The sequence below is a fragment of the Parasteatoda tepidariorum genome, chromosome 9 (assembly GCF_982258835.1).
Source record: "Parasteatoda tepidariorum strain Cologne lab strain chromosome 9, Ptep-v5.0, whole genome shotgun sequence".
Classification (NCBI taxonomy): domain Eukaryota; kingdom Metazoa; phylum Arthropoda; class Arachnida; order Araneae; family Theridiidae; genus Parasteatoda; species Parasteatoda tepidariorum.
In genome coordinates, this window is record NC_141763.1 from 28,503,575 (window position 1) to 28,524,611 (window position 21,037).

At 30.2% G+C, this 21,037-nt stretch overlaps 1 protein-coding gene and 1 long non-coding RNA gene across 2 annotated transcripts in view; one reads left to right on the forward strand and one right to left on the reverse strand.

The window, feature by feature from the left end:
* LOC139426670 (uncharacterized) overlaps nucleotides 1-21,037 on the forward strand; it is a 74,674-nt gene that overhangs the window by 50,304 nt on the left and 3,333 nt on the right. The window lies entirely within an intron of this gene.
* LOC139426703 (uncharacterized) lies at nucleotides 187-20,103 on the reverse strand. The gene is made up of 2 exons (XM_087151151.1): nucleotides 15,902-20,103; nucleotides 187-1,470 (listed from the first exon to the last, which is right to left on the reverse strand). Exon 1 carries the CDS (start codon nucleotides 17,956-17,958, stop codon nucleotides 15,916-15,918), a length of 2,043 nt encoding a protein of 680 aa, XP_087007277.1. The 5' UTR covers nucleotides 17,959-20,103; the 3' UTR covers nucleotides 187-1,470; nucleotides 15,902-15,915.

A 21,037-nucleotide genomic window follows, 5' to 3' on the forward strand; every position in this document is an offset into this window, starting at 1 on the left:
TGAATTTCGTGCTTGAAGTTCTTATTAATTTCAATTTATATCTAGTAGTCACTAAAGAAGAAGAAATTGTAATATGGTATATGATAGCTACTGGTCTCTACAGCTAAAGAAGAAATTTTAATATTGTCCTGTAGTCTTTTTGCTTCTTTTTCTTTCTTTCTTCTTTTTTTTCTTTTGACATTTGCCTAGATTTTTTATATTTCATGTTTTTTGCCTTTCGTAATTTCCATGTTTGAAGTATTTACTGATTTAAATTTATAGCAAGTGGTCTCTAAAGATGTTCACGAAATTCTATCATGGTTTATCAATTGTTTTTCTGACATTTGCCTGGAATTTTTATAGGTTTATTTATTTTGCCTTTCATAAATTTCATGATTGAAGTATAAATTAATTTTAATTTATAGTTAGTGGTCTCTAGAGATGTAGAAGAAATTGTGATAGCATCTATTGACCTGCAGTTTTCTTTGCTTCTTTAAATTTTTTTCAGGCATTTGCCTGGAAGAATTTTATTATTTTTCTTCTTGCCATTCATAAATTTCATATTTAAAGTACTAGTTGATTTTAATTTTATATCTAGTGGTCTTTGAAGGTGATGAAGAAATGTCTATATTATTTGTTGGTTATTTTTCTGACATTTGCCTGGAATTTTTATTTTTAATATTTTTTGCTTTTTCTGAAATTATAATATTTAGTATTATATTATTTTTATGTTATAAGTATTTACTGATTTTAATTTACAGCTGGTATTCTCTACAAGTAAAGAAGAAATTGTATCATCTGTTGGGTCAATCAATCATCGATAATAAAAAGGGGGTCTTTTTTCTATTAAAAGGATAAAACGAAAAAAATATAAAATTTACAAAATGAAATATACAAAAAAAAGTATTGAGAATGCTAGCTTAAACGGTTCTAGAGTTATAAAAGAGACACACAAGACCTTAATTTTATTATTTCATTTTATGTAATTAAAAGAAATATGTTACAGGAAGTTAATACAAATTATACCGATTCATAAAGATTCCATTTATTTAACATGATCCAAAGGAAGAAATCCACTATAAACCAAAGTGTAACTTATTCAAATAAGTTATATTAAACCAAGTTATAGTTTAAATAATTGCGTTCTATGTAGCAGCAAATGTAACCATGACTGCAACCGTAACTAAAACTGAGTCGCCATGTTACGATTTCCATAACAGTAGAAGATAATGTCTTGAAGAGAGTGCTAAGAAATTAATCTTCTTTTGGTAGACGAAACAGTCGGTTCACATCGTAAGGAGGTTCAATCACTAAAGACGTTTTTAATCTCGTCTCCATCCATGAAATAACAGTTCTAAACAGTCAAGCCATAAGAATTTTTAGAATTATTTCACTGGTCTACGTAAGAGAGAAAATTAAACATATTGATCAGAATCATCTACGGGCGTAGTCACTTGGGAGGAGCATTGAAGTACATTGGTAGAAAGAAGTCTAAAAAAATAAAGGATAAAAATATTTACACAGGATCGAAATTCTAATGTAAATTTTTAACCATAAGAATTTGAACTGGTATTTTTTTTTTCATTATTATTATTATCATAATTTGTAGCACACGTTTTTTAGTAAATTAAGATTTTAAGATCATTTTCAAAAATAAATAAATAAGTAATGTCTTAGAATTTTTTATTCTTTTTTTTTTAAGTATAAAACATTATATTTTAAAGAATCAACAATTCATTAAGACACACAAATAAAGTGTTTCGCAAATGCCATCCTTAATATGTATTTTTAGAATCGAAAATGAATACAAAATAATATTCGCAATGGAAATCTCAAATTTATACTTAACCAAAAAAAATTTAAAAAAAAAAATATATATATATATTTCGAAAACTTGATAAATCACGACATAGGATGGCGAGGAAGTCTTAAGCAACAAGACAGGTTTGATTGCACAGAAAACAGAAAGTAGTTGAAAGAATTAGAAACACACTAATTAGAAGTTTCAATCTAACAGTTTTGCTTTTAATTACAACTGCCTTTCTCTGCAACTTTATTGATCGAATATCTACAACTTTTATGTTTTTTTGTTTGAATATCGATTTGCGATCTCCAATGTGTACACTTTATTATTTTCATTTTTGATAAGGATTCTAAAAATGCATATTAAGAGTGGTCTTTACGAAACACCCTATATTCTTGAAATTTTGTTTTAAATTCTATGATTAAGATAACTGTAGCCCATGGAGATCGAGATTCAGACAGAAAGTAAAGGTTTATTAACAAAAAGCAGACAATTGCATACAAATTTAAGAAGAACGGCATCTGGACATATTAAGAAGAAAAAGACTTCATAACAATCTCTCCCTGAGAGAAGGATTTTACTTTTAATGCAAATAACAATATACATAAAAAATATTAATTCTCTTAATATAAATTTCAAATTAAACTTAATTTTTCCAAAGAGAAAATTAACTTCTCAAAAGGTACAGCTTTAGTTAAAAAATCAGAAATATTACCTTTATTCTTATAAACAGTTTTTAAAATTTTATCTTCAATCCTATCTCTCATAAAACAAAATTTAAGATTTACATGCCTGGTTCTGTTAGAAGATTTACCATTGTTCAACCAGTCAATAGCAGCTTGGCTATCAGAAAATATAGTAACAGGAGCATTAATAAATTGTTTTCATTTTGGATTCTGGTGCTATTTCACATATGGTAAAAGATTTAAACTTTTTTGAAAACATAAATCATGTTAATGGAATAATACAATTAGCAGTTAAGAAAACAAATTTAATTTCTAAAGGTATTGTAAAAGCTATTACAACAGTTGATAATTACAGAAAAAATCTAACAATATATGATGTTATATATGTACCAAATTTACGAAACAATTTAATTTCAGTATCTAAATTAGTTGATAAAGGTTATAAAATTGAATCTAATGGTGATGATATTTTGATTTTACGTATTTGCAATCGCATTGTTTTAAAAGCTATAAAAGTAAACAATCGTTTTGAAATTTTAATGGAATCATGTAATAACACTTCACCTAATTCGTTTGATTATAATGATGTATATAATTCTGAGTTTGAATGTAATGTAAGTAATTTCGATACTTATAATGTTTGGCATAAAAGACTTTGTCATTTAAATCCACAATACATGATTAAAATGCAAAGTATCCTTGGCATAAATTTTAAAGATTTTGAAAATTATCATTGTGAATGTTGTGACATAAGTAAAGTAATTCATAAAAGTCATCCAACAATCAATATTGCACAAAGTAATTCTATAGAGTTAACTCAAGCGGACCTAGCAGGCCCAAAAAATTGTGATTCATTAGGGAATTCAAGTTATTTTTTAGTTCTGGTGGATGATTTTTCTGGGATGTACTTTTCTTATTTTTTAAAGCATAAAAATGAAGTATTTTAAATGTTTTGTCAAATCAAAAGATTCAGTATAGATAACGGTTTAGAATTTGCTAATAACGAGATTGATAGTTTTCTAGAAAAATATGGGATCATACATGAAAAAACAGTACCGTATGAATGGACTTCGTCGAATGGACTTGCTGAGCAAGCAATAAGAGTATTATTAGAAAGGGCTAGGACATTATTATATGAAAGTGAGTTACCATTGAAATTCTGGGCTGAAGCGATACATTTTAGCACTCACATTTCTAATTTACACCGCGTAAAAATAAACAAAATTTTCCGATTGAAATATAGTCAGGAAAAGAACCTAAATTTAAATACTTAAAGGTATTTCGATGCGTCGTTTATTTTCATATATCTAAACAATTCCGAAATAAATTTGACGTTCCGGGAAAACTTGGGATTTTTGTCGGTTATTCTAGAGAAAGAAGCGCTTATAGAATATATGATGTCGATAAAAATATTGTAATTGTAGAGCGATCTGTTAAATTTCATGAATCATTAAGAGGAAGTACATTTCTAACAAAGAAAACTGAAAGTAGCATATGGAACATAAAGGAATCGACCCAGTTTAATATATCTCAACCGCAAATTGAAACTGAAACCCATAACTCCCCTTCAAAGCCCAAATCAGATCCCTACAAAACTCCAGAGCATAGGAAGTTAGAATCAACCATTGAAAAGAATGAAGATGAAGCTGCTCCGCTCAAAGAAGAAATCACTAAATCTGAAGCAGTAATGAACAAAATTAATGTTTTGTTGGATCAAAGAAAGAAGAATTATATTCTTTCAGAAGTAATTTTACAGATGTAATACGTCGTCTTGAACAGGAGTTGGAACAGTTGCAAAAAGCAGATACTTCAAATGCAAAGAATTCCAGGACATCTTACAGGAATAACATGATTGGGGTTCTCAACAGTGGAATCGGCTCATCAGGGAGAACTTTTGTTGCAGAAGAAGATAATTCTCAGCTCAGAACTGAGATAGAAGAATTAACTGACAAACTAAGTAAAGCTCAAGTTTAACGAATCATTAAGAGGAAGTAAATTTCTAACAAACAAAACTGAAAGTAGCATATGGAACATTGAGGATTTGACCCAGTTTAATATATCTCAATCGCAAATTGAAACTGAAACCGATAACTCCCTTCCATAGCCCAAACCAGATCCCTACAAAACTCTAGAGCACTTGCTTCATCATAGGAACTTAGAATCAACCATTGAAAAGAATGAAGATGAAGCTGCTCCACTCAAAGAACAACTAAATCTGACGCAGTAATGAACAAAATTAATGTTTTGCTGGATCGAAGAAAGAAGAATTATATTCTTTCAGAAGTAATCTTACAGATGTAGTACGTCGTCGTGAACAGGAGTTGGAACAGTTAAAAAAAGCAGATACTTCTAATACAAAGAATTCCAGGACATCTTATAGGAATAACATGATTGGGGTTCTCAACAGCGGAATTGGCTCATCAGGGAGAACTTTTGTTTCAGAACAAGATAATTCTCAGCTCAGAACTTAGACAGAAAAATTAACTGACAAACTAAGTAAGGTTCACGAAAAAACACTCAATGCCAAATTATTAGAAGACAGAAAAAAACAAAAGGAAAAACTCATGAAAGAAATTGAAAGACTAGAACAGTCTTGTAAGAATGCGGAAAAATTAAGGAAGCTAAATTGCGTAAAATATAAAGAGAAGATAATTGCTTTAGAACAAGAATTCTGTGCCCAACCTGACCCTTACACTAGAGAAGCTAAATGGTTGAGATGTTTAATTTGTTGTAGTAAATGTAAACTAATACAATATCAGCCGAAACCACGCTCTGCTACCAACAAGTCCGTGGAGATCGAGATTCAGACAGAAGGTAAAGGTTTTTTAACAAAAAGCAGACAAACACATACAAATTTAAAAAGAACTTTACGCCATCTGGCGGTATTAAGAAGAAAAAGACTTTATAGCAATCCTTCCCTAGGACTGACAACAATAACTAATATGAAAATCATACAATAGGTATTTTAAGATTGAACTAAGATACAACATTTGATTAATAAGCACTGCTAAAAAAATTGGAATTTTTATAAGCACCTATGCTAAAAGAACGAATAGTTCAGTTACCCTAAGAATTGCGCAAGTGGAATTGGATCTTTTCCAACATAGCCCTTCATTTCAGTGTTGAATGAAGACAAATTGTAATGTGCTACGCCTTCTAAAACTATCCTATCAGAAACGATAGCAGTAAGCAACTCGTCTAGTTATAACATACTTGTCTACACAGACAGCTGCTATTATTATCATTTTTTTTTTAGTTTCTTATCGCAAGGCCGTCAACTTTATAAGAGCCAGACAGTCTTATTTACTTGGTGAAAGATATTGTTTTTGATGTATTTTTTTATGCTGAATCGAATAACAGAGAATCAAAGTCTATGTGGTTAAAGTTCTATAATTTTTTATGCATCTAAGATACAATTTTGTGCTTAATTATTATTTACCCCCAAAAAAGGATTTGGTATACTTTGTGTTATGCGGGCTAAAGATAAAAAGAACATTACTTTATTCACGTTCTTTATAGCTTTAGTTATTTACACGTGTAGCATTTCTATACAGACAAGTAAGACATTGTTTCTTGCATATTTTTTATGATAAATTCAATGAAGTAAAAATTTAAATCAATCATTCGAACTAATAGTTTCCAAGCTGTAAGGTTATATGCGTGGACGGATTTAAATCAAAAACTATAATTTTCATATATTAAACTCGCCTTTCCTTTAAACTCTTAGCTATATAAAACTAATTTAGATTTTATTGAATTTGGCATCTAAAAGTACATAACAAATATTACCTTATATGTCTAAGTGACAATTCAAGACATGTAAAAATTTCTCAGTCAGAACAAGGAGTAAAAATTGTATACTATAATTGTTTGAAGCATTAACAGCTTCTAGACTTATCTATTTAAAATTGTTTTTATTCAATTTAGCGTAATAAATACACTGGAAACAATACTTCATTTGATGGATAGAATTATTTTAGCTTCTTCCCTCGAATAAAAACCATTTTGAGTTCAGTACCTCAAGTTTGAGTCGTGGTAGCTCAGTGCTCGCCTCCCATTGAGATACCCGGGGTTCGAATCCCACCGATGGCTGGTCGATACGAATTCTTCACCCGGCTCTTTAGTAGTATACAGATTATGGGTTAAAGTAATCTTTGCCATCAGACAAACCATGAGAAGTTTTCGTAGTTTTTCTTCTCCTTGTAACGTAAAATGTGGGCTAGTTTCATCAAAAAGTCCTCTACGAAGGAAAGTTTCTCCCAATACTTGATCTAAGAGTTCCCTTGTCTTCTGGATTGGGTAGTGGGAATTGAATAATAGTATGAATTGAAAAATAGAATTTTTTCTGAAATTCGCATCCGGTAAGATGTTCTAAATCTGCTATTGGTTTTCAATCATTGTTTTGGTTGCAGGCTTGTGTTATTTTTCGTAGCTATTCAATGAAATCAACTCTAGTGTGTTGTGTTTTGACGGTCAAATGAAAGGGGGGGGGGATTTTGCATCGTTAACTAAATCAAATGAAACCAAACACCAGCCAGTGGGATTAATATTTAAGATGGTTATATCTACAAAATATACAAGGTTTGACTAATACCAGTTACAAATTAGATATTACATAAAGTTAGTCACGTCTCATCAGTGAAGCCTGTAACAGTTATTATAAACAAAGGCTAACTTAAGCAATAACAAAAAGCAGCACAAAGAGATACATTGCAAAAGCAGACGACATTTTTAGAGATCTTCGTTAATTGCTTTAAAAAGATGAGTGAATGAATTTATTGCAGACATACGGTTACAGGAAGTTCTTTTCGAATTCAAGAGGTAGATAATATGTCAGATTCGTCATTACCGAGACAACCCTTTTGGAAAGAAACTTGAGAATCGGCATTCCACAAAAGAATTATTTGCCTGTAAATGCTTGTGTGAAATAACATCGTTTGATATGCCGAAATCTAAATCTTAATATCACTCTTTATTTTATTATTCTGGTGCCATATTTACTGATCCACATAGATTACGAAAGATATATTTACAAGTTTACGAAATGAACTTTGATAATATTCCTACCGCTTTTTGTTTATTTTGATAATATTCCTACCGCTTTTTATTTATTTTTAAATACGGGGTCACTAGACACAATATCTGTTTCTGCCAATTCCAAAATTAAGTGAAATTCTGTGGTGCGCAAGAGTAATAAAATAACAAGCATTTGAATTTAGTTTTATAAATAAAAACATCGCGTTGCTAAGACAACTCGATAATAATTACTATCTTGACGTTCCAGATATTGGGATGTAAAAGTATTAATGGATATATATATTTCATATTAACTTGTAAATAACTGTGTATATTAAATGTTGTGATGTCTCCAATTTACTTCGTTTTTATTTATCCAAAATCGCATGTGGAAGGAAGACTGAAAAACTTCCCTTACAACTGGTGATCGCAGGACGTGATTACTTTAACATTGCGAAGATTTTATTTGGATAAAAAAAAAGGTTTGTGCATCACCATTATTTTCTGATTTATCTTTATATTAAACATAGAGGAAAGCACAAACGATAATTTAAATTCAACAACTCAAGATAATATGAATTTAGAAGTAAACAAAGTGGCAGTTAAGCCACCAATTTTTTGGCGACATAAACCTAAATTATGGTTCTTACAACTTGAAGCACAGTTTGCAAACGGCAATATTACTCGTGATTTAGCTAAGTATAACATTATCGTTGCCTCATTGGACGAAAATGTCTTAGATTTTGTAGTGGATATTTTGTCAAACCCGCCAATGAATGGAAAATACGACGCTTTAAAAAATGCATCATTAAATAGATTAACAGATACTGAAGAAGCTAGGTTAAAAAAGGTGTTGACTGAAGTTAATCTTGGATATAAGCGTCCATCTGACATGTTGCGGCAAATGAAAGGTTTGGCTAAAAATTCCATTTCTGAGGAGTTGCTAAAATCACTTTGGCTACAGAGGTTACCACAACAGATTAAAGCTATATTATCTATCAGCTCAGATTCTTTGGATAAAATTGCAGGGATGGCAAACAAAATTATTGCTATATTTAGCTCAACAGAGTTATGTACAGTGAACAAAATATTCAAAAAAACTTTTGAACATAATAACATTAATGACGAAAAAACTAATTCCGTGGAGATTAATATTGCAGAATTAACTAAGAAATTTGATACATTCATCACAAGGGGTAGATCTTAAAATAAATCTGTAAGAGCTCGAGATCATAGCCGTTCGAGGTCCCAATCTTCTCACTACAAGTTATGTTGGTACCATTACAAATTTAGAAACAAGGCACGTCGCTGTGTTAAGCCTTGCAAATTTGAGAAACCAACAGATACTTCGGGAAACTAATGGGCCGATTGATTGAAGAGGCCATCGACTATGGCCAACTAAGCTGACGCCTCTTTCTTTTTGACAAGTCAAGCAAAAGGCACTATCTTATTGATACCGGTGCTGACGTGTCTGTAATTCCACCGCCAAAACCAAATAAACTGCTCCCATCTGATTTTAAACTTTATACTGCAAATTCAAGTTCTATCAAAACTTACGGCAAGAAACTTATCAGTTTAGATTTAGGCTTGAGAAGACGTTTCAAATGGAATTTAATCATAGCAAGACGTCTCAAAACCAATAATTGGCGCAGATTTTCTTAAGGCACCACATGGACTTTTGGTCGACATTAAACAAAAACGTTTAATTGGTCCTTTAACATCATTAACAGTCTCAACTAAAATAATTAAAGGACCATCTTCATTTTTAACATCCCTCGATAGTCATCATCTAGATCCGGATATTCATTCTCTACTGCAAGAATTCAAAAACTTATCTTCAGAAAAAATAGAACTGAATAAAGTTAACGTCAACCATAATGTCACTCATGCAATTGTTACAAAAGGTCCACCCATAGAGAGCGTATGGGACTAGACTACGTGGACTAGAGTGCGTAGATTGGCTCCAAAGAAATTAAAAATCGCCAAAGCAGAATTTGACTACATGCTTGAGCGTGGCATATACCGACCATCAAGTAGTCCTTGGTCTAGTCCATTACATCTGGTTCAGAAAAAAACTGGAGACTGTGCGGAGACTATCGTGATTTAAATGCAGCTACATTACCGGATAGATATCCAATACCACACCTGCATGATTTTACGCACCAATTAGAAGGTTGTACGGTATATTCCACATTAGATCTTCATCGATGGTATCATCAAATTCCCATGGAACCAGCAAATATAGAAAAAACAGCTATTAGTTCACCATTCGGACTGTTAGAATTTCCATTGATGACTTTTGGACTTCGCAAAGCAGCGCAGACATTCCAGAGATTTATGCATGCCGTTCTACGTGGCCTAGAATTCTGTTCCGTCTATCTGGATGACATACTAAATGCATCGCGCTCTAAAGAGAAACATTTACAACATGTCAGAACAGTTTTTGAGAGATTGCATTAATTTGGATTAACATTAAATCTCAGTAAATGCAGCTTCGCTAAGCTTGTGGTGAATTTTGTTGGCCACACTGTTTCTCTAAAAGGAATTTGCCCGACAGAAGAAAAAGTGAAGGTCATTGAAGATTTCAACAAACCAAAAACAGTCAAACAACTCAGATGATTTTTGGGAATTATAAATTTCTGAAGATTCATTCCTCAAGTAGCTCAACACCAAGCATGCTTATATGATTATTTAAAAAACAGCACAAAGAATGAGTATCGAATGGTTAGACGAAGCTTCAAATGCTTTTACGACATCCAAAGAATTGTTAAAATCTGCAGCAATTTTGTCTCATCCAGTGTCATCTGCTAAACTTGCCCTTATGGTAGAAGCCTCCAATGTAGCGATAGGTGGAGTGGTTCAACAACTCGTCAATAATGATTGTTAGCTGCATATACCAGCAGCGAACCAGGAACTGTTAGCTGCATATTCGTCTATTAAGCATTTCCGATATTTGTTGGAGGGTCGAGAATTTACGTTATTCACTGATCACAAGCCGCAGGTATACGCTTTCCGACAAAACTTGGAGAAAGCATCACCCCGACAACAAAGACATTTGGAGTACACTAGCCAATTCACATTAGAAATTCAACACATTTCTGGAAAAGATAACATGGTTCCTGACGCTCTATCAAGATTGGAAGAAATAAGAATTAATTTCCGAAATTGACTTTGAATCCCTAGCCGAAGCTCAAGAAATGGATGATGAGTTAAAAGATTTAATGACATCTCAAAACTCTTTTTTTAAATTTGAGCTGGTTCCTATTTTTGGCTCTAATCACTCATTATATTGCGATACTACCACAAAAATTAAAAGACCATTTATTGCAATTAACTTTAGAAAACTAGTATTCAAAAGTGTTCACAATCTCTCACATCCTTGAATTAAAGCAACTGTTCGATTAGTTACATCAAAATTTATTTGGCCATCAATAAAAAAAGACATTTGCGATTGCACCAAAAGTTGTTTAAAATGCCAGAAATCCAAAATTTCTAAACATAATAATACTTCATTACAAGAATATCCTATAGTTGATCAACGGTTTCAAGAAATTAATCTAGACCTGATTGGACCTTTGCCATCATCAGAAGGATTTCGTTATTTCCTTGCGATTGCCTTGATCGCTACACGCGATGGGCAGAAGCCATTCCTTTACCTGATATTCGAGCAGAAACAGTTTCTGATGCTTTATTGAAAAATTGGATCGCTCGCTATGGTGTTCTAATCGTAATTACAACTGATCAGGGTGAGCAATTTGATTCTCAATTGTTCCAAGAACTTTCAAAATTACTTGGCTTTAAAAGAAATAGAACTACTGCATATCACCTACAAGCTAATGGCTGTGTTGAACGTTGATATCGTACTTTGAAAGCAAGCATAATGTGCCATGAAAATCCAAGCTGGACAAAATTACTTCCTATATTCTACTTGGTTTCCGCACAACCTTGCGAAATGACTGTCAAGCCACCCCACCAGAACTCTTGTATGGTGAAAATATAAAATTACCGTATGATTTTTTTGAAAATTCAAACATTGAAGCGCAATCAGAATTCATTCAGAATTTAAAAAGGACCATGGAAAAATTAAAACTCATCCCATTTCATCATTACTCAAGCAAAAGCTATTGGCAAATAACTCACCATGAAATATTGATTTTAGGTCAATTTTTTAGAAGTTGTTCCAGAGAATATTGGACATAGTTTAAATTTGTCTCCTCACTCGAGGTGAAGTTAAGCAACGCCTCCACACAGTTTCTTATGGGTAGTCCGATCAGGCCACATTAAAATTAAACCTTTTAACGAAAGAGTCATTTAATACAAAATCTAGTAAAAATAAGAAAGTGGTAGCAAATATGTGTCTAACAATTTATTTAATTTGTTTTATTTATTTATCAACCACTACAAATTCAATTCTAAAATATATATGAAATTCATTTCTTTTAAATTAGAAATACTGTTCATGCGCACAACTGGTTCACTTTTTAAATACTGTGCGCAGACTACTGCTAAAAACCCGTTCTGGTGTAGGAGGTGATGGGTTTAGCAGCTATCTAAAATTTATAAAGGTAGAGGAACTTTATTTTATCTATCTTGACCCTTTGCTGTCGTATTACCTTTATACATGGGTGTCATGCTGGTCGGAATACATTATATGCAAGATTATGAAGGAAAATTAAAATTTATAAATTTTTTTTTTAACTTTAGATATATGTAAGTCAATACTTTGTTTAAATTTTATGAAAAAATTATATTTTATAGTTCCCCATCGTATAGTACTTTTTAAAGCAGTCTACAATATGAAGCCTTAGTTTTCGAGAACATGTGTAGCAAAAAAAACTTTTTTTGGTGTTTTCCGCCTTTTATTAGACATACGACCGCAAAAGGTTAATCGTAAAAGGTGTCCCGGTACCACTTTTACGCATTTTTTTCTGGCGCCCTAATTACAAAAAAAAAAAATCTAACAGTTACCAAAGAAATTTGTTAGATACTCGAAATTATATTTCTTTTAAAATATGGACTCTAAAAAATGTAGTTTGATTTTTTTTTCCATTTATAATCAAAAATTTAACAATAATTGATTTTGTAAGTTAAAGAAATTTCAATGACGAATAACTATTTCTTTTAGATCTAAATAACAACAAATAATTACTATTATTGTTTGGAAGGGAAGAGTGTTTGGAAGATTTTACCTTTTAACACAGAAAAAGGCACCGATGTTTAATGCTGTATTACATAACCATAGATTATTAGAATGCTAAATATGTTTTTATCTATATTGACCAAAATTAATACAAAATAACGAAAAAATTATTTTAAATAAAAATTCTGCGTCAAAGAATTAATATGAGAAACATTTTTTACGAAGTATTTCTTTTAAAGATATAAAAACCGAGTCTAACTGACGAATAGTTTAGAAGCTGTAAGTTATTTAGTAGGTATAATGTATAAATAGTACATATATGACTTGTTCTTATTTTTGCTCCTGATATTCTAATCTAGTCGCGCGAAGTATTGCTTCCTATTTATCGCTGAATCGAATAAAACCAAAATCAAGTCGATAGAAAAGTTACATAAATTATTATGCATGAAAAGTACAGTTTCGTACTAACACCTATTCGATAAGATTTATGCAAAATAATAACTATTAATCGCATAAACCATAACTATTAATCCAGTTTGCTTGATGCTCATTTCACTTTTTGAGTATTTCGCCATTTTTTCAAAATTAAGGAAGTAACTGAAATAAAAATTCGGACAACCAATTATAAAACTTCTTTAAAAATAACCCCTACGTAAGAAATTACTTTTTATGATTTTTTATAGTATTTAATTTATTAATAGTAAAAAAATTATTATAAGGTGTACAAATGTTTAGAATAATGTAATGTACACAACAATGTGTGGTTAAAACAAATTTATGTAGTTTGAGAGGGCTTAAAAAAATCTTACTTAGAGTTTGCTTGTTGTAACAACTATTAATTCAAATATTATCTTGCTCGGCAGAGGAACTTACTATCTCAGTTGAAATAAACTAAATATTATACTATAAAATATTTTATGCTTAAAGTGGTAGTTAAAAAAACAATAAACTCAAAAATTAAGAAAAAATTAGCTGACATCGATTATTCTATGATGTATTTATTAGCGCAACTAATTTTGAAGTCTAAACAAATAATATATTGTTCCTTATGTGTTTTATTTTACTTTGTATGATATAAGACTAAATTTGAGACAAAACGAACAATAATCTCAAAGTTATATTGATTTTATGCACAAAAAATTTAATATTTAGTCTTACAGAGTTCTAACGGTCCTTGTAGTGGTTGTAAATTTAGGACATTGCTAAAAGATATTTCTTATCTTAATATACCACTTTATCTAAGTGGTTTAGAAGCTGGAATTTTCATGCATATATACTGCCGTTGGAAAAAAATTTTAGTGATGGTTCCACAGAAATTAAAATATCGACATTTATTTTATTTTCTTTACCGCTTTTTTGAATTTTCAAGACCAGCGGGAACCCTGTCTTATCTACTTACGTAATTAAATTTGTATTATAAACAGATATAGCACATTCTTTCCAATTTTTATTTTTTATTTTTTACATTGAATCGAATACGATTAAACTTCAGACCGTACGAACAATAATTTCAAACTTATTAGTTTTTCATGCACAAAAAAGTATAGTTCTTGTATCTATTTCCGTAACTAGATTAAATTTAAGACCTTACGAACAATAATTTCGAACTTATTAGTTTTTCATGCACAAAAAAGTATAGTTCTTGTATCTATTTTCGTAACTAGGTTTTCAGTCCACTCAAATAAAATATTGTTTTCAATGTATATTTTTACATTCAATCGAGCAAATTTAAGGGTATAAATAATTTAAACAGAAACTCTGTGATTAAAGATACCTTTAAGAATTATCTTGATTTCATTATTTATAATGAAATGTTTGTTAACTTCCACTTTCTTTGGCAATCTATCTTTAGCATCAATTCTAAAGGACACAATTATAAGCAGTTACATTAGTACTGTAGAACGATTTTAATCGTTTTCTTCAGCGAGAACTATAAAGCTTTAATTTGATAGAATTTTTCTTATGTTCTTTATTGGATTTATGAGATACCTTTTCACCCTCTTAGAATGGCAATATCAAAAACAAAAAAACCCTCTCCTACATGGTGTTTAAAAAGTATATTTTTAATTCAATTTCATAAAATTCAAGTGAGAAGCAGAAATGTAAGATATTATCCATTGTAAAAAATACATTACACTATTTGTACTGAACCGACAAGGTACTATTTACTATCAAAATAACTATTTGGTTGATCCTATTTTACAGTGAGGATGGGTCACAAAAATTCAGTTTGTATGCTCATGAATTGTATTCCTATGAGAGTATAAAGTTAACTTTCTCGGGAAGATTTTATTTCAATTTGTATTTTAAAATTAAGATATTTTAAAAGATGTGGTCTAAGTGTTTAAAAATTGTACTATTTACATGTATGGGCTATAATTTCTGTAGAACTTAACAGCATTTGTATCTTTTTAGATAACAACAGTTTTAATTCAATTTGTTAAAAACAGGTATTACCTTCCGTTTTCATTATAGCCCACAGTGGACGAATTGTAGAATTATTTACGTGAATCCATTTAAAGTGTAAACAGATACAAAATATATTTTTTAATTTTTTTTACTACTTTTGTTACTGTGTTTTTTAAGCTCCCTTACATTTACTTCTGTACTGATACTACCATTTTAACTACTATTAAGCCTTCGTATTTTTTTGATTAAAAAAAAACAATTTAAAATTATCTGCCACGATTTATAGATTACAACTATGTCATGCTATTGATTATTTTTTATTAAAACTTTTAAGAAAACTTATGTGAAAAAATGCAACTTATTTCACATTTAAAATTTTTTTTTAACACTGCTAATTTCTGAAATTTAAAAAAAAAAATCCCATTCGATACAAAAGCTTCATTCGTGTAGTTTTAAAAAATCAATTTGGAGGATTTATTTTCCAACTTTCGCGAACAGCAATTTATGGATTATTTAGAAATCAAGTTATAAGCATTGTATTAAACAGGTGCTTATTTTTGTATTTGTAACATGATTAAGATAGGTACATTAAGAAAAAATGCAGTGAAGTTATCATTATTGTTGCAAGAATTCATTAAAAATTCCAAAAGCCATTAAAATATCCTTTAAGAGAAAAAGAATTCTTCATTGCATATTATTTATTTGAAGTAAATAATTTCAACTTTCAGAGAAAAAAAATTGTTCTGGACTAAGAAGCAACAATTATTGCGTTGCAAACATCGAGGTTGGTGAGCGGCAGCAAACAGGAGACTTATCGCCCTAGTAAATGAATAAATAATACTAAAAAATAATTAATAATCAACTTACCAAATCTAAATCCATCAAATCTCCAGAGGCAATAGCTTGAAATAGTTTTTCCATCTGGGACAACTTTTGATACTTTTTCTGGAGTTAGAATATTCATCTTCAGCATCAGATTCAAGAATCGCTTCCAGTTCTTGTAGAGTGCAAGGCTTTACTGAGATCCACAACTCACAAAGCGAAATTAAAACTTCTTTATCACTGATCAGTTCTAGTATTTTCTGGATGAATGTCATTGGCAAATCTTCGGGCTCCAAAAAATTTACAACGAGTTCTACAACTGGACTTCCATGGGAAAGGAAATCTCTCAGATTTATTCCATTGAACATATTAATAGTTTTTTCCCACAATTCTTGTAGTTTCTTATCTTTCAAGATGTTCAAACAATCAAACAATAACATTTCTAAAGAAACTCTGGTTTCTCTTTCGTTCAAAAACCTTTCGCACATCAAAATTTTTATATGCTGCTTTATGGCTTCATTGTCCCTTTTTAGCCATAAATATCTGACGTTTTCTTGGCTGTTTATTAAAATTCTTTCAAATTTTTTAATTCTATTTATTAAAAAATAAATTTTTTGATTCATGATGTAGCATACTTTGCGTTTTATTTCAGGTTCCAAATCCATTTTGAGAAAAATTGTACGATATTTTTCCTTTTTAAATAATTCCATTAGCTGCTTGGTTACATTCAATTCCAAATTATCTTTGATATCTTTTATTTTCAAAACTGGTTCAAATTCCAGGCATGTTAAAGCTGATTTGAATCCAGATTGTAAAATATGTTCAAAAACTTTTTTCCTCGTTTTATGAGGCAAAATTACACTTTTTAAAAGATCTTCAAATTCTTCCTCTGACATGGACGAGTCTTCAATTGTGCTTAAAGCTTTAAAAATATTTCTAGCTTCTTTGAATTTTCTATTAGATTCAAACAGCAAATCTGAAATATTTTGTTTAAGCTGAATTGATTCTTTAGCAGAAAAAATATTAAAGTCTTTTAATGTTTTAGTTAGATTCTTTAATAGAGTGAAATTTAATTCTTGACCGTTTCCATTTGATTGTTTTTTAAACTTTTCTTTTAATACTAATTTTAAACCTTCTAGAACATTTACTTTAGATTCGTGTTTATGTGGATTTAGATTATACCAGAAATTCACATATATTTCAAAAGGTTCCAATATATTTTTAATTTCAAGTTCGTCAAATTTAAAAACATTTGAATGAAAAGCTAACATAAATTCATTTATTTCTTTACCTAAACTATCTTCAGAATGTATACATCTGAAGATAAAATAATTTAAATTACTCAAATAATTTCTTTTTGGCAATGAAAGTCCTTCATATCGATTTAATTTATCGAATTCATCAAATATTTTACTATACATTTGCTTGAAGTCATTTAATATATCCAATATTTTATTTCTGACTTCAAATATAGGTTTTGTTCCAAGAATATCAATAGCAGTATTCATCCTTCTGCAACAATTTATCAAATGTGGATCACTGTTTCTATTAGATTCAGAAATGTACTCAGTAATATATATTAATGACCTAAAGTAAGTGTCCAATTTATTCAATGTCAGAAAATCTTCACTCTCTAACTCTAAAGATTCAGACATTTTCTTCAATTCGCTTATAGACAAACGTTCGTAGATAAACTGAAGCAGATTATTTGATATAATTGCGAAGTCTTTTTTATTTCCAATAAAATACTTTTCTCGATGCAATAATGTATGTTCTTGAAATCGATGAAAGTGCTGAAAAATCTCAATGTACCCATCTATAGATTTTTCTTTACCTCTTTTAATAAGAAGTTCGTTAAGTCTTAAAAAATAATTTTCCGTGGTAGGTTTCAATATAAAAAACAAATCTCTTATTTCTTCGAAAAGGTGTCCTAAATATTTATTTCTTTGTTTCTCTAAATCTATTCTACCTTGAACACAATTTGCTCTATATTTCGAAAAACAATGATTTCGTAATTCACAAAGAGATTTTTCCAAACCTTCTGGCAAGCAAGATTGAAGAAAATGTTTAAAAATGCAGCCACTTTCGTTAGAAGAGCACATTATTTCCCCTAACACCTGAATAATTCTCTCAAGACATAAAATATTGATTTCTGAGTTGTTCTTTGTAGCGATTGTGAGATAATTTCGCAATTTTCTAGCAAAAAATTCATTCTTTATTTCTGGTAAATTAGTGATAGTTTCTCTTAAAAGGTCAACTCCTTTCACGAATGTCTTTGTGAATTGATTAATTGTAAAGTTTTTTTTTTAGTTCGGCAGACAAAATCATTGCATTCGCTTTAAATTCAGTTCGATAAGTAAAAGGTGTGAATCGGTAAATACTTTCAGGGTTTTTACACAGTTCTTCTAAAGATTGCGGGACAAAATCAAGTTGCTGTTTTGAAAAATACCTATTCGATAGAATGAATAGAAATAGTGATTTAATAGCATTGACATATATATATTTATTTTTCTCGTCCACCAAATGATACAGTGAAACTAAATTGTCGAAAAACATGAAACAGGTAGACAAATCTAGATTATCGTAGTAGGCGCTAAATTTGACGTAATTCAGAAATGCATTTTCCTGTGATCCGTTATCAAAATAAAAATACTCACAGTAGTTATCGATTATGGAAAATATTATCATACGTTGCTGTAATTTTTTATCAGACGTCTCCATTCTAATGTGTAAGATTTCTCGAACAATCTTAAGCTGATACTCATTAAAACGAAGATATGATTCACACAGGTATCTAGCCTGGTCTCTTTTATCACCAAGCGGGAAAAATCCCTCTGAGTTCACTAAGTCGTTTTTCAAAATATGACGTACCTCTTCCACAGCCGTTAAAATGTTTTCGTTCGGATTTCTAATACAATTTTCAGGTGTAGCAATGGTGTTAGTCGCATAATTATATAGCCGACGTAATGCAAGAATGTCATGCATATTTATACAGTAATAAAAACTGGATAACCCTCGTCTATCCGTTTTTTTGGGATCAACGTTGAAACCATATTTAGAAAGCTTTTGAGCCACGTGCAATGATTTGTATAAGTAAGGTATCGTATAGCTGCATGTTTTAAGAACACCACTCAAAAAGTTATCATCGTATTTTTCACATGAAATGACATTCTCTAATTGCGAAAGAACATTAGTTGAAATTTTTATTTCCTTTGCTACGAATCTAAGGGTAGAGATTCTTAATGGTAAAGCATCGCGTGAAGACAAACCATATCCGTATGTTACCATTAACGGGTCATGTCTTTTAAATAAAATTAATTGCCTGAAAGAACCACTTTTATTCACCGACTCATCTTCTGGGTGATAAAAACTGTGCTTCGTCTTTCCATCAGATTCAATTTCATACATATGAATGCAACAACTCAGGGTATTCGAGACTGCTTGCAGTTCAAATTTGTCATCTTTATTTTTTAAACGTTTATATAATACTTCTCTAAAGTAATTGAAAAGTGCCATAATTAAATTGTCTTTATAAAAAGAGAAACGACGGTTTCGGAAAGGATTAAATTTAAAAAACTTTTTACTTACGTTTTCAAGATTTTGTTCCAGTCCATCAGGGTATTGGTATTGTTCATTATCCTTTTTCAACACTAATAGTTGTTGATATCTTTGCAGTCTGATTTTTGATGAAGATAGGGAAAAAATGTAACTCATTAATATAGCCCAAATTAAGCCATTTTCCGGTGGTGTCTGTATTTCCCACAATTTTACATCTTTCAAAATTTCATCATCTACCATTCGTATCGAAATAGTGTGCGGTACAGGTTGAGGAATCACCATTTTCTGCAGATTAGAAAAATTTCAAATAGTTTATGGTTAACAAATTATCGTTACCCGGACTCGGTGAAAGCCGAAAAGTAAATGCCAAGCAGCTGAAAAAGCGTAAGCACACCCTGATAAATAACGATAACGCTTTTCTTTCCGATTAGCTATTAAGAAACTCGAATTGGTTTCGTTTCTGATAACGGTAGGCATGTTTTTTTAATTTTCACAGCGTCAGATGAACTTCTGGGTTCTTTTCAAGCACTGATATTCTTTTAACAATGCTTCAAATCTCAGCTGCTTAGCTGCTTTACAAAAGTTTATTTTCATATTCTAACGCAACATTATTCATACAATGCATTATATCAAATATTTCAGTTGGCTGTTTAACGGCTTGAAGGGACTATGAAAGTTCGGCTTTTAACAGAATTTGAGGGAAAATTACACGTAGAGAACTTTTCCATTTTGCAGTTTTAGGACTGTCTCTTTATTTCATATATAAATTATTGCGTTTAAGAGTGTTTTTTAATGTATTTTTACAACACATTAATACAAGAAGAATAAAATAGAATATCTAAAAGTAAAAATAAAAAAATTAATTAATTAAATAAATTATCCCACGTTGATTGCTTTACTGTACGGTTTCATTTAATTAATTTTTTTCAGCTTTTGAGTTAATCATGATTTCATTATTCATCTTTTGAACACATATTGTTAATTAATTATTCAGAATTATTCATATCCTAGAAAAAGGGAAAAACTGGTAATAAATAAATTTTAACTGGAAATTATGTTTCATATTTCAAATACCTTCTGTTTCTTCTTATTCACGAAAGGCAAGTCTTGAAAATGACAGCCTGTTTTTAAGCGCTTGAAATATGTTGACTTTTGTATTCAATTTGTACATTTTACAAGCAAATGAAGTTTTTAATCAAGTAATATATTTCATTTTCTAGGTATTATTCAGTTAATTAGATATGAACTATTCTTACCAGTTTTTTATCTTTACCGGTGTACAAACAGACTTGTATATCTTCTTGAAATTTATATAGCAATTGTTGCATCTATAAGAAAGCAGTGCTGACTCGTTTTATATTTAATTTTCAATGTCACTTTCACCTAATTCGCAATGATGATATTTCATCATTGCAAATTCATCAGCACCATCAGCTCTTAAATCAGTTGTTAAAATATGTTGTTTATAACAGTTTTATAATTTTCAAACTGAATATCTCTTACGTCTTTGTAATCTGAAAAATACAATAGATTTCAATTAAATTTCATTGTATTGTTCACATAAATTTTACAAGATTTAAATGATGTGAAAATGTATCTATAGCATATTTTAAATATTTTTTA

Coding starts and splice junctions, on each gene's coding strand:
- LOC139426703 (XM_087151151.1), bottom strand. CDS start 17,958: ATGTGCTCTTCTAACGAAAGTGGCTGCATTTTTAAACATTTTCTTCAA.